The following is a 13,252-nucleotide window of genomic DNA, read 5'->3' as shown; positions in this document are numbered from 1 at the left end:
TGAAATGTTAATAAAATGGGAGCTTCCTCAAACAGCCATCTCTTTCCCGACAATCCCCTCTGTGCACGAACCCTTACATATGGTAATTAAACATTAAAACACCTTCGGCTTATAGTCCAGTGCGGCTTATATATGTAAACATCATTCAATTTAGCTGCTGTGGCTTATATTCAGGTGCGCCTTATAGTCCGAAAATTACGGTACATGTTTTTTTCCCTCTTCTCTGTCTTTGCTCACCTTTTTCTATGATCCTTGTCTGTGTGCAGTCCAAAGGCAGCAGGGCTATGCCAGTCTGCAGGATGAGGCGGTGAGAGTTTTCAACTCCCTGCAGGAGATGGAGACGCTGGCGGACACAGTGCCCATCATTCAGGGCATCCTGCAGACCTGCCAGGACCTGCGCCCTCTCAGGGATGAGGTACTAGCTTTGCAAAAAAAAATGCTAGAATAAACATTCCAAAAACTGTAAATAAATCAATTTAGGTGATTCTCTCACATGACAAAAGGACATGTAATAAAAGCACTTTAATATAAACCTAATATTTCAGAAAGGGTCTGATATTTCAGTTGACTGATAAACTTCACATATCTCAAATCCACATTTCTGTTTTCCAGGTATATTGTCAGGTGATCAAGCAGACCAATCATGTGCCTCAGCCTAACAGCCCCGCCAACCGGGCTCACTGGCACCTGCTCACCTGCATGAGCTGCACCTTCCTCCCCAGTCGAGTCATCATCAGATACCTCCGCTTCCACCTGAAGAGGTGAGTGTTTGTTTCTGCATTTTGTATTGTGCTGTTCTTGATCTATCATTAATGGCAACAAAAATGTATCTCACTCAGGGTACGGGAGCGTTATCCTGGTACGGATATCGAGCGCTACGCTGGTTTCATTGCGGAATCCCTGAAGAAGACCAAGACTCGTGAGTTTGTCCCCTCTCAGGAGGAGATCGCCGCCCTGCTGGTGAGACAGGAGATGAGCACCACCGTCTACTGCCACGGAGGAGGCTCCTGCAAGATCTCCATCAATTCACACACCACAGCTGGAGAGGTGCACATAACAAACCACACTCAGAATCTGGCATATTATCCTCTCAGTAAAACATATTTTAACACCTACGACCAAATGGTTGTATTACTGTGTGCGGTTTTGTACGGTTTTTAAAATGTCTGTTTTTATGTTGCTGCTGCAGGTTGTGGAGAAGTTGATCAGAGGCTTGGCCATGGAGGAGAGCAAGAACCTGTTTTCTCTGTTTGAACACAACTCCTGCACAGACCGAGCTTTGGAGAGCAGAGTGATCGTGGCAGATGTTCTGGCCAAGTTTGAAAGGTATGTATACCGCTGTCATCTAGTCAAAAAACTGATCTAGAATGATTAATAACTGGTAAGTGGATTGTTTTGGTCATATGGTTACTTAACTTGCGTCTACTGTTTTATCCAGGTTGGCAGGCAGTGACGAAGAGGAGGAAGAAGGAGAATGGAAACTCTACTTCAAGCTCTACTGCTTCTTGGATGTAGAGAGCATGCCAAAAGAAGGAGTGGAGTTTGCGTTTATGTTTGAGCAGGTACGCTTTACACAACACACTGTCTCATCGTTTTACCAATTGAAATGATATATCTTTCTCAATAATAATATCACTACTTACTACTTGAGGTCATTTCAAAATCAAACAGGACAGGATTGGATCGATGCAAAATAAATGATGGCTTAATCAAGAAAACAGATGGATTTTTGACAGTAGTTGACAGATTTTAGGTTTTCCTAAACATAATATACGTACATTGATCTATGTTTTCAGCACCTAGTGCCCTCTGCAATTGAAACACTCATTACTCCTAGTTTTATGAAAGGGAAATGTGGTAGCCTTGAAGTTTTAAAAGATTCAGGGAATATCACTAAAATAACCACAAAAGTTAAGTTACATCTTTACACTGTTTGTAATCCCTTTTACTTGCTTAGTGGAAAAACTAATGTTATTAAATTAATTAAATTAAGATCCGTATGATACACAATAAATGTTGTTTATTTCTCTCTCAGGCTCATGAGTCTTTGATAAGCGGTCACTTCCCGGCCTCAGAGGAGGCTTTGCAGCACCTGGCCGCTTTACGTCTCCAGTATCTCCACGGCGACGGGGCAGGACGAGCCGGATGGAGCCTGGGTAGCGTTTATCCTATCAGACGCCTCCGCAATCGCATCCTTCACACCACCAAGCAGGGTGTTGGGGCGGCAGGTGGAGCCGGAGGAGGAGGAGCCGGAGCAGGAGACGGGAAGGGAGCGGTGGGAGGACTGGGGGGCGTGGGGGGCGAGAAACGAAGGACCCCGAGCTTCCTGGACGGCAGCCTGAGGAGAAGTTTTAAAACTGGGTCTCTGAAGAAGCAGAAGGTCAGTGGTGCAAGTGGAGCACATTTTACTGCAAATGATGTATACTTTATGTTTTTATAACAACAGAGTGCTGACATTTTAAAGTTCTTTGCAGTCTTTAGCAAGCGTTAAAGACACAATACAAAATGGTGGCAAAAAATGTTAAGTTCACGTAATTTCTCAGACTTGCACACACATGTTTAGTCCTGTAAAAAAAGTCAGAGTTTTGAGGAAGAGTCTGGTTCCCAAAATGTTACACAGAAGTAATAAAGTCCCCCTTCAGCTGAAATATGTATGCATTAACAAAGTAACTTGTTTTTTGTTTATCGATTAACATAAGATTAAGGGGTCTACATGATCGTTCAAACTAGTCTGGTTTACAAAATCAAAGATGGACCTCCCTAAGAAACTGGATTTGCTTTCTGAATTTCTTTAAGAAACTGTAAGTGCTCTTCATTGATTGGCTGTCGTTGCAGGTGGAGGAGGAGCAGATGCACGAGATGTGGGTGAAGGAGGAGACGTCGGCCACACGGACCAGCGTGCTGGAGAAGTGGACTCGGCTGCAGGGCATGCCCCAGCATCAGGCCATGCTTAAATACATGAGCATTAGCAAGGAGTGGCCTGGATATGGATCTACTCTGTTTGATGTGGAGGTGAGAGAATAGTAGAGCAAATGGTGGATAGCAAAGATTGTTGCAAAAACCACGAAGTAACTTCTTCTTGTTTTCTGCAGTGTAAAGAGGGTGGTTTCCCTCATGATCTGTGGCTGAGCGTGAGTGCTGACAACTTGTCGGTGTATAAGCGAGGCGATCCGAAGCCCCTGGAGACCTTCCAGTACGTTCACATCACCTTCTTTGGGGCGTCACAGCCCTGCACCTACAAGATCATCGTGGACGAGAGGGAGATGTACTTCGAGACACCACTGGTGAGAGCTCAATATTTACTAACTTTTATCATTTTCAAGTATTTTTTCTTCCTTAAGGGCTGCGAATCGGAACTGGATTTCAGTACTCAACCCTAGCTGCACCTGCAGATTAGTTTCATCTTTTCATTACTTATTTAGTGAATAACATGTTGATTATTTGTTTGTTATTTTTGATGAGGATCCGAAAGTGGTCATTTACTTGATCAACTTTATTAAACTGAACTGGTTTCTCTGGATGACTTTAAAGGAGTTTTTATGAATTGAAGGCAGAGACATCTAACTTTAGATGTTTTCGTTTATTCAATCATGTACAATCATATTTTTTATTTCAACAAGACTCTCTTCTCATAAATAAAAGATAATATCACCACTGGAAAACTATAAACCAATCACTTCATTCTCTGTCTTTAGGTTGGCGAGATCACCAAGATCATGAGGGCCTACATCAACATGGTGGTGAAGAAACGCTGCAGCACCATGTCGATTACCAGCACCGGCAGTTCCTGGGCCAGGTGATTCCCACAAACCAATCAGAGCCCGGTTCATCCAGGGGCCACAGACGCCTCTGGCCCCCCCTGCATTGGTTGGTTGTTTTTATATGGAGGCAGTCGCACCAACCAGCTATTCCTCAAGGCTGAATCAAGAGTGATGGATGATCGAATGGGAGGAAAATAAAGATGGAAGTGGACACAGAAGCCAAACGCACACTCTACTGGCCTGGGTCTCACTTGGGATAGGGGGGATCTATTTAAAAATGTGCATGTCAAAGAAAACCACCTGTTTTTTGGGACGGTCCTTTCAAATACATAACCCGCCAGTTGTAGTCCTGCATGTAGATGTTCAAGCACACTCCAAACTTCCCTCCGCTTCCCTTTTTCTGGACAAAACTCAGTAATAACAAGCACAACTCAGCCGCCCAATACAAGTCTGCTCCAGGTGGCGACCCCCTACCCACCCCCCCCTCCACCCCCCAGTGCACTGCCAGACAGAAGAAGAAAGCCACACTTTCTCAGTTAAATCTGTTTCTTTCTCTCTCCTCCACTTTCAAGAGTCTCTCTCTTTCTCTTCACGTGTCCTCACTCCTGTTGCATCTTTGTTTGCTGTTGATATTAAGTTATTACGCTAAATTATTGCTTGCTTTCTCTTTCTTGTTCTCTTTCTGTTGTTTATGTGTTACATCAGCTGTATCGCATCTGTTTGTGACTGAGAAAAAGGACTCGATGATGATTCTTCTTCAGGGGCTACTAAAGGGGAAAATGAGCTCCACATATAGTGTTCACTCGCTCACTCGTCAGTGCCACCGTGTGGCCACAAGAAGAAAACACAGCCAAAGGAAGTGGCTTTAAATATTTCGGAACAATATCAAAGAGATATTCTTCAGAAGAAAGAGTAGAGGTTTTGCTTTGGAGGCTCTCTGGTCAAGTTTAACTCGACATGGAGAGTCAGGGCATGGGAAACAGCCTCGCTTGGCACTACAGGGAGAACAATATCAACCAGAATAGTATAAAACAAAACCTTTCCCTGTCCATGTCTACTTGTAATACACACTACATATATCTACTGTATATTCACATACACACATGAACCAACATGTATTGTTTTGTACTGTATATCACACATTATAAGAGTAATTACTGAATTATTGGTGGGCCACTGTACAGATGCCATACTAAATACAATGTGACACCTCTTGTGTAAATGCAAATGAATGGTGTTAATAATGACTACTGTATGTCCAAAAACAATGCTATAATTCACTGGCTGTGCCATTAATGTGACTCACAGAGAAATAACTATTAAAAACACAGACCATAATGAGACAGGCTGCTTTGGTGGTTGTGGTTTCACAGTGTTTGATGACGTATGCATTGTTGTAAATCACTCTGCAGCATTAATTGGAGTCATACAGTGTTATATATCGTTGTCTGCTCATGCTTTTCTTATTTTATTTATTTACTAAGATCAGTGAACAATAACGCATAAGAGCTCCGGTTTGTTTATGTTTCCAACCTGTTTATGAACATGTGATTTCTATTACTGATACTTCTACTGTACTGTATGCCCTCTGCTATCTTAACCACTCTGGTGTGTGTGTGTGTGTGTGTGTGTGTGTGTGTGTGTGTGTGTGTGTGTGTGTGTGTGTGTGTGTGTGTGTGTGTGTGTGTGTGTGTGTGTGTTCATAGTGTAACAGTTGGAAAAGAGAAGGGAAATGAGAAGTGATTTATAATGAGTGTATTCCTTGAAATTAAGAAGTATTTACATAACTAACATTTGCAAAGAATGGTGACGTGATTGTGATTTAGAGGAAAAAAGCATGGGCTTATAAGGGTTAGAGGGTTATTTAATTATAATTGTACTGTATGTATTGCAAGGTGTGTTTGGAAGAATATTGTATACAAATATATTGGAATTTTACAATCTTGGTGTAAGAGGAGCGGATAGGATAAGACACTGTGAGGATATGGGCCCAGATGTGCTTTTGATCGCTGGGAATGCTGACAGTCATCACTGCTGTGTGTGTGTGTGCGTGTGTCCGTGAGTGTGCGTGAGTGCGTGGACTGAAAGAAAATTCACTGTTCTGTCACCTCTCTCTGTGGCACTGCCGGTGACAAATCCTTGGAGACAAAGTGTTTCCCAACATTGAATATCTAGAGGGAATACTTAGATATCACAGAACATACTAATATCAAGACATGGCCCAACTCATTTGTCAGCTGAAGTTTTTTTTAACAAGTTTCTGTTTAATATTTGCCCTGAAAAATATTTATGGTTTGCCAGATATTTCAATGAAGTGGAACTTTAAAGGTTGAAATGTTTTGTCTACCTGAAGCGCCACACTTCTGGGCCGTAGCCAGGACGTAATACTGAGGTCATGAGTCAAGATTTTCAACACCCCCAAATATACAATTTGTTATAAGTAAAATATAAAAGACAATATGGTTCTCTGGAAGCATAATTGAAAATGTACATTTGTTGAATGGCTACTTAATTTTTAGGAACCCATACTGAACTGGAATAGCATTCTGTTCAGAAAATAGCTAAAATATAGATTTGCCATGCACATATTTAAAGTAAAAAAAACTAAACGCATTTAATCTTAAAAACACTCCAATCATGATTTTTCATTGAAGAAATAAATGTCCCTTTACCACCTATGATAAAATACCAAAAAGTCCTAGAAAAGACACAAAGGACATGACCTCAGTGTCCTGAATGTTAGCTACGGCCCTGCCTCAGACACACAGCCCACTGGGATCCTGCCTATAGATTTAGAATAAGCAGAACTCACTCACAGGTTCCTGTTTGAACTTCTAGTTATTTTAGTTTTGGCTAAAAGGAAAGGAGAACCAGAGAACCCATAAGCCATATGTAAGGAGGAACCTGGATCTGTCTGTTCTAGTTATTCTATATCTATGGTTCTGATATAAGTGAATATCAGAACCAAATATCACTGATATTACACTGAGTGGGAAGAAGTTGCCCATAGTGGCTGACATGCGATCAGTGAGTTTACTGCAGAGAAATTATGTTGGATTTTTGATCCCAAATCCGTTTCCAAGGGCAACTTCATCACAAAGGGTCCTGTTATCAGCCGCAGGCGGCCAGAGTGGGGCCCGTTCTTATCTTAGATTATGCATATTATCGTCATTAACATTGTGCTTGTTATAACAAAAGAAAAGAGAAAGAGAGAGATATGTGTGTTGTTCTTTTTTTATTTGTAACTGGCTTTACAAAATTATGCTTTAATAAATTATTGGAATTATTGTCCTCTAGTTCATGTTGTCTTTGTGAATTTATTCTGACCAGTAAAGTAAGGTTTAGGATATTTATTTGAGCACTATATAAATAACGTTTTGAGTTACTTGTACTCCACTTATATTTTCATTGTATGCTACATTATATTTCCGCTATTATAAAAGGAAACATTTCTCCATGTTCATTTAACAGCTAATAAAACAACTATTTTAGATTTAAGGATAAGTTTTGAGATTTGGGGAAATATGTTTATTTGCTTGTTCGACAGGCAGATTGAAACAAAAATGATGTCAATTCACTTTAAAAATAGCCAATTTAGAATATTTTTAAAACATTTTGAATTTATAAAAAAACAGCACGTCTTGTTTTCTCCTCAATAAACCACAGCTTCTGATTGAGGCTCAAGTTGTCAATTTCTTTCAGTTGTTAGCAGGTCCAAAAAAGGAGCAATTTCTACTGTAAACTTCTCAGATTTCACTGATTTACTACCATTGCATATTTATCTATACCTATCCACTAGTCACTATAGAGAACTGTTCATAAAGAGCAAATATTATAGAGAAAACATCAAGTGATTTAAAGAATGTAATAATATGTATATATAAAAAGTAATGTTAAATTAATTAATTTCTACCTTCCTCTTCCAAAAATGTCCAAAACGCCCAAATAGCCTGCATCTTGTGAACCCATGTACTCAATATCTGAATATAAACTGATAGAATTAGTCAAACTAGTGAAATGCTGCAAAAGAAGTGAAAACATTGGGAAAATATAATGAGAGGAGACACTTTTCTTTGTTTACTTTACTTTACCTTCAAGGTAAAAATGCATGCAGACGCACACACCTTCCCCCACTCGTTTTTGCGTACTGAGTGTGCGTCAGGGTTCAGTGATCAGTTCCTTCTCCCTAAGTTCACTTCTCCAGTTTCAGCATCCAAGCAACACACATTTCCTGTTTTTACGCTTACAAGATTTACAAATCTTCCCAGACGAAGAGTCTGAGGGATAATTTCTGGAATATTGTGCGTCTATAATGATGGATTCACGGATTTGTCTCGCTGCTGTGCTGCTTCTCTTCGGTTTAGCGACAGTTTTCGCTAAGTCTTCAGCTGACCAAGGTAGGAGTGGGAATCAGTGAATCACTGAGGAATTCATTGCTGCTACAGACACACTCCATTTCTTTTTAATCGATTTTAGTTCCATCGTTTTGATTTATGATGTGCTAGGAAAAATTGAAAGGCAACAAATAGACACCTGATTTATTAAAACACTGCTTTGACCTTAGATTACAATATTTTCCGTTTTTTTATTTCGTGTTTGAGCTCTCTAATATCTTACATTTTGAATAATAGAACAGGACATAAAACAACCAAACACACTTTAGTGAAATATAGCACCAACACAGTTCAAATAAATTGTTCTGGTCTCAGATTTCTCATAAAACTATTTGCCAAAAAGATAAATAAAGACTGAGTTTCAGCATATTAATCTTCACCTAAAACAAAGATAAACAGTGACTACATTAATATCAGTCTACCTCTGTTAGTTTCATATCTTTGTGTATTGTTGAAACCTCTAAACCGGAACAATGAGTCGCTTTCAACAACCCCCACTTTTTAATTCAGAGTAAAGAAACCTGCTGGATTAGCCACAAACCAACCCAACCAACCAACCACATAACAAGGATACTTGGTTTGTTTACACCTTCATTTTAGGGCAAATGGCTACACTTAGATAACCCCAACTGTTGTCCTGTGCAGTCTGCTGATAATAACATGACTGGTGTGGAGTCTGTGTGTTTACTGTGCTGTGTCTCTATGGAAAGTGTCCCATGAGGATTAGCAGTAGTTACAAAAACCACAGTGAGCTCATGCGTCATTTAATCTACCTCTCACAGTGTTTCCAGCTATTATTAATGTTGTTTATTTAATGAGGAAACATTTGAGCACCTCAAACTGACTCCTTTATTTACCCTCTGTGGATCATTTTGTGTTTTCTTTTATCTAAACTGATTTTCTTTTCTCGCAGCGTGTGAGTCCAAGAATGGGACAAACTGCGAGGAATGTCTGAAAAATGTGTCGGTCAGTTCTTTTGTTTTTGCTGGGTCAATTTCCCTTTGTTGTGAGTCTGTCTCTGTGTGTTTATGATTGAAAAACAAGCATCCTGCTACAGGTGGAGGAAACAAAGCCATTGGCACCTCCTCCACCTCCATACCAGTTAAACAGGTTTGAGGAGTTAACTGATCTGTTATCCACTCTCACGGTTTTCCTCCATTTTCAACTGTGTCCTACATATGAATACCTGATTCAATTCAGATAATAAGTCTTTATGTGTTTTGGTATTTTTACAGTGTCTGTGGTGTATCACATCCAAGTTGTGTCTAACGTATCCAGTGAAGACCATCCTTCCACCACATGCACTCTGTCCTCTGAAAGAAGCACGCTGGGGGCTCTGCTGGAGTAAGAAATACAAACACATTAAAATACAATCATATCTAAAATCACACTTCTATCAACATATACTCAGATGTACATTCTTTCAACGTTAACAGGAGATTGTGTTGGGTAGAAGAAGCTAAACTGTTAAAGACCCTTTTAATGAGTGCACACATAAGCCTATAGTTCATTATTCACTTAGGGATTTTTTGTCAATTCCTATGCAAAAAAAAAATTCGTTTTAAGGAACTGGTTAATCATTCGTATTTTTCCATTTAGTCCAACCTAAATTAACTCAAGCAAATGTCACAGGTGACTCAGCTACATTCCTCTGATGAAGGACTGCCAGTACAGATCTATTTCATTGTAAATTAATCAACTCAGTGTGGTCTATGAAACACCAGAAAGTGGGGAAAAGGGTCCATGACAGCTCCCCAGATTAAATCAAACACAATTTTGATATCTACAATGTCTCAATTGTCTGATATACTCAATGAAATGTAAGGCAATAGAATGTTTCTGAAAATCTTCTGACAATAGACACATTTCTGTTGTCTCATATGTACAATATTTCCCTACTGGCTGTCAATTATATTAATTATGATGATAAATAAAGTATTGGTGTGCTTTTCAAGGTAAGACTACAGCAAAAATGGGGCTTAAAAATGAACACAGATAATTAAACATTCTCACAAGAGTACTTACAGTTTTGACATATATTTGTAAATGTCAAACTGGGACTTGCACTTCTGTCTTGCACTGAACTGACCTTTATGTCTCCTGGTCTAAAGATAACACAAAAACCAAGCAACATTACAAGTGGTTGCGGTCAAAAAAGTCACTTTGCAATGTACATACTATTAGAATGATAAGAGTGACTATGTCAGTGATGTGATGAAAAGAAAAGTAGTGCTGAATAATAGGAAGAACGTGTTTTCTCTTTCTATCTTGAAGGTAGATCTGGGTCTGTGGATTCCTGCATACCTTTGTCATTGTGTTTCTCTGTTTTTGTCTGTAGTGAACTTCCAGACGTTGATAATCACCTTGTCAGTGTTGGGTGCAATTCTCATCATCGCCCTCCTGATCTGCCTGTTCTGCTGCTGCAAGTGTGAGAACTTTGGGTAAGTGTGCAGCGAGAGAGCTACTTTATGGAGATCTTATCACTCTATGATAATGATGATTAAGGGAATATGCAACTTTTTTTATAGGGACTTAATGAACTGTAGGTAAAGGAGAAAGGTCAGACATGATTTGTTTTGTATAGTTGTAGTACCTACCGTCTATCTTTTACAGTGTCTGCAACTTTATGGATTTTGTCATTAGACATGAGTAATACAAAAAGATATACATACTTGCATTTAACAAACAATAACACAAACAAACAAACTTTTCTTTAATTTGTCCTTGAATGATGAAATCAGAAAGTACATTTTGGTGAGTTTGAAGCCAGAATACGTCTAGATTAATGTCACGTCGACTTTCCTAATATACTTCTGTGCCTGGAACTTAATTCATTACAAGGTGATGTTATGATATGAATATGATCCTTGTGTATTTAGGAATATTTAAGCTCAATGATGATAAGATAATTCGGCCACATGCTGAACATTTCTGTCAGCTTTGGTGTGGTTACCTTAAGGCGTCTGACCTGGAAACACTCACTGAGTACCTTTCCAGGATCTAACCTTAGCCTAACTTGTGTGTCAGATCCAAAAGGACGGAAGCCAAGTTGCAGAAACAGGCCAACAAGACGAGGACAAAGCAGGAAGAAAGGTAAGAAATGATGTTCTGTTAAAGTGATGTTTGCCCTTGTGCTACACGATGTTTCAAGATACACAGTAACACGTGAACTCAAATACAATAGGTGGACTTGAATTTACAATTAAAACGGTTAATAATAAAGCAAATCGGTCTGACTATCAGGCTGCATCTTACTGAAATAGCGACCGGTGAGGATCTCTTTCTCAGTAAAAATGCACATACATTAGATGTATTCATATAGAGAACTATTGGCCAAAGGCACTGGTTCAGTATCCACAGCCATTTGCCACTCTAGTTGCCCCTGTTGCCTTGGTGGACATGATTCATATCAGTTCCCGTCATAGCAAACTACAAAAGCATACGTCAAACTGTTACTAGCCCAAACTGGCTTGTAGCCACATGACTTATGGGAGTGTTTGAGTGTTTAAAACGTATTATCAGTCATTGTGCTCATAAGAGATTGTTTTGTCCTTACAGGAAAGCTGAAATGAACGAGAGACATAACGATATCAGGAAGAAATATGGTGAGCACACTCACTTGCTTACATACTACCTTTTTTCCTGTCTTTATCATACACATCTGTACAAAATAAGTGATATGTTGTTCCGTCTCCCTTGAATGTGTTATTGGTACACGTTGTTCTTTAGATATAAACAAATGCAAAATAACACAATATTGATCATCTTTAGACCCACTGGTAAGCATATTACAGACATAGCAATAGATGTTACATACTATTTACAGTCTTTGTGCTAAGCTAGGCTAACCAGCTGCTGATGCTAGCTTCCTTTTAGTCTGAAAGACATGACAATGGTGCCAGTCCTCTCCTCTAGCTCGCAGCAAGAAAAACAAGTATACATGTTTCCCAAAGACTACTCTTTGAAATGAAGTTGATTCAAGACTTTTACTGATTGTTTTATGTTTCTCCAGGACTAAGTGGGCAAAATCCATACTCCAAATTCGCATGAGGATCTTTCTCTTTTCCTCTGAACTCTGACCTCTCGCAGAGCAGACATCAACAACATGTTTTGTAGATGTGAGAATTAATGTAATATAGCTAAGACAGGTGACAGTAGTTTTGTTTAGCATGTATTGTTCTTTCCAGCCAATGAATAGGTTTGTTGTGCTCAATGTGATTTCCTAAGAGGTTGTAAACCAAAAGCTAGAATAGACGCCTGTGGCAGCAGTGCTTTTCAAGACTATAATAGTCTATTGTGCGGCTCCGATAGCATCAGCCTTATACTATTTATTAGGTAAAGTCCTTAGTTTAAATGTACAGAATGGAGAGAATCCAGCTTGGTTGCTATAATATCTTTGTATCTGCACATTTTCAGATTGATCTGTTTTGCCCCTCTGAGTTGCTGCTGATTTTGAGAATAACTTAAAGTATACGCTCTTTTTGTACTGTCTAATTACTTATCTTATCTCAAATTGAGTCATTCTTATCCGGGGATGTAGGAGGCCAATTTGTATTGTGTTACTGCTCCATGTTTCACTGTACCCTTGCTCCCAGTAATTATTAATTAAAATTGAATTTGTTGATCCTGATGATTGATAAAAGTCTGCCTAATTCTACATTGCATGTATATCCTGTATAGACACACAAGCCAAATAAAAAAGACTCTGGACTTATATTTTAATCCTTATTGACGCTGGACTTTTATTGTGTGATTTGACTCTGTTGTTCTATAATTTAAACAAGAACTTTTGCCTTATATTTCATCAGTCAGGTTCAGGTAAGTGAGAAAGTTCCATATTTTAAACTGTAAAGCCTCTCCGATACAGTCCAAGCGCTCTGCCTGATGTCTCCATGACACAAGACTCGAGAAGTACAACGGCAGACATCTACGCTCTCAGCTAAGATGGATGGTACAGCTCTGAAATACAAAACCTTCGTTTAATTAAATTAGTGTATTTTTCCACATTATAAAGTCACTTAGTTTGTTGTATTGTTAATAATTGCATAAATGGAAGAAACAGGAATTATTGACGTGTTATGTATGTCAGGTATTCTG

At 39.2% G+C, this 13,252-nt stretch overlaps 2 protein-coding genes across 6 annotated transcripts in view; both read left to right on the top strand.

The window, feature by feature from the left end:
* Nucleotides 1–7,057, top strand: part of myo10l1 (myosin X, like 1) — a 54,099-nt gene extending 47,042 nt beyond the window's left edge. For all 5 annotated transcript variants that reach the window (XM_079691988.1, XM_079691987.1, XM_079691986.1 and 2 more), the window contains 9 exons: nt 267–415; nt 613–761; nt 840–1,047; nt 1,190–1,326; nt 1,439–1,562; nt 2,036–2,380; nt 2,836–3,012; nt 3,093–3,284; nt 3,696–7,057. In XM_079691988.1, the coding sequence (XP_079548114.1) occupies nt 267–415; nt 613–761; nt 840–1,047; nt 1,190–1,326; nt 1,439–1,562; nt 2,036–2,380; nt 2,836–3,012; nt 3,093–3,284; nt 3,696–3,800 (1,586 nt within the window). In that variant the 3' untranslated portion in view covers nt 3,801–7,057. The remainder of the gene's footprint in view (nt 1–266; nt 416–612; nt 762–839; nt 1,048–1,189; nt 1,327–1,438; nt 1,563–2,035; nt 2,381–2,835; nt 3,013–3,092; nt 3,285–3,695) is intronic.
* Nucleotides 7,058–7,915: 858 nt separating this feature from the next.
* On the top strand, nt 7,916–12,877 carry LOC307013115 (pituitary tumor-transforming gene 1 protein-interacting protein-like). Its single transcript, XM_079640374.1, has 7 exons — nt 7,916–8,158; nt 9,069–9,121; nt 9,391–9,499; nt 10,494–10,596; nt 11,183–11,248; nt 11,714–11,760; nt 12,168–12,877. The coding sequence occupies exons 1-7, from the start codon at nt 8,074–8,076 to the stop codon at nt 12,203–12,205; spliced, it is 501 nt and encodes a 166-aa protein (XP_079496500.1). The 5' UTR covers nt 7,916–8,073; the 3' UTR covers nt 12,206–12,877.
* The last annotated feature ends 375 nt before the right edge of the window (nt 12,878–13,252 follow it).

Source organism: Notothenia rossii (assembly GCF_949606895.1).
Source record: "Notothenia rossii genome assembly, chromosome: 7".
Classification (NCBI taxonomy): Eukaryota; Metazoa; Chordata; class Actinopteri; order Perciformes; family Nototheniidae; genus Notothenia; species Notothenia rossii.
This window is presented reverse-complemented; position numbering and strand designations above follow the sequence as displayed.

Coding starts and splice junctions, on each gene's coding strand:
- LOC307013115 (XM_079640374.1), top strand. CDS start 8,074: ATGATGGATTCACGGATTTGTCTCGCTGCTGTGCTGCTTCTCTTCGGT. Junction 8,159..9,068: donor TAAGTCTTCAGCTGACCAAG/GTAGGAGTGGGA, acceptor CTTTTCTCGCAG/CGTGTGAGTCCAAGAATGGG. Junction 9,500..10,493: donor ACGCTGGGGGCTCTGCTGGA/GTAAGAAATACA, acceptor TTTTGTCTGTAG/TGAACTTCCAGACGTTGATA.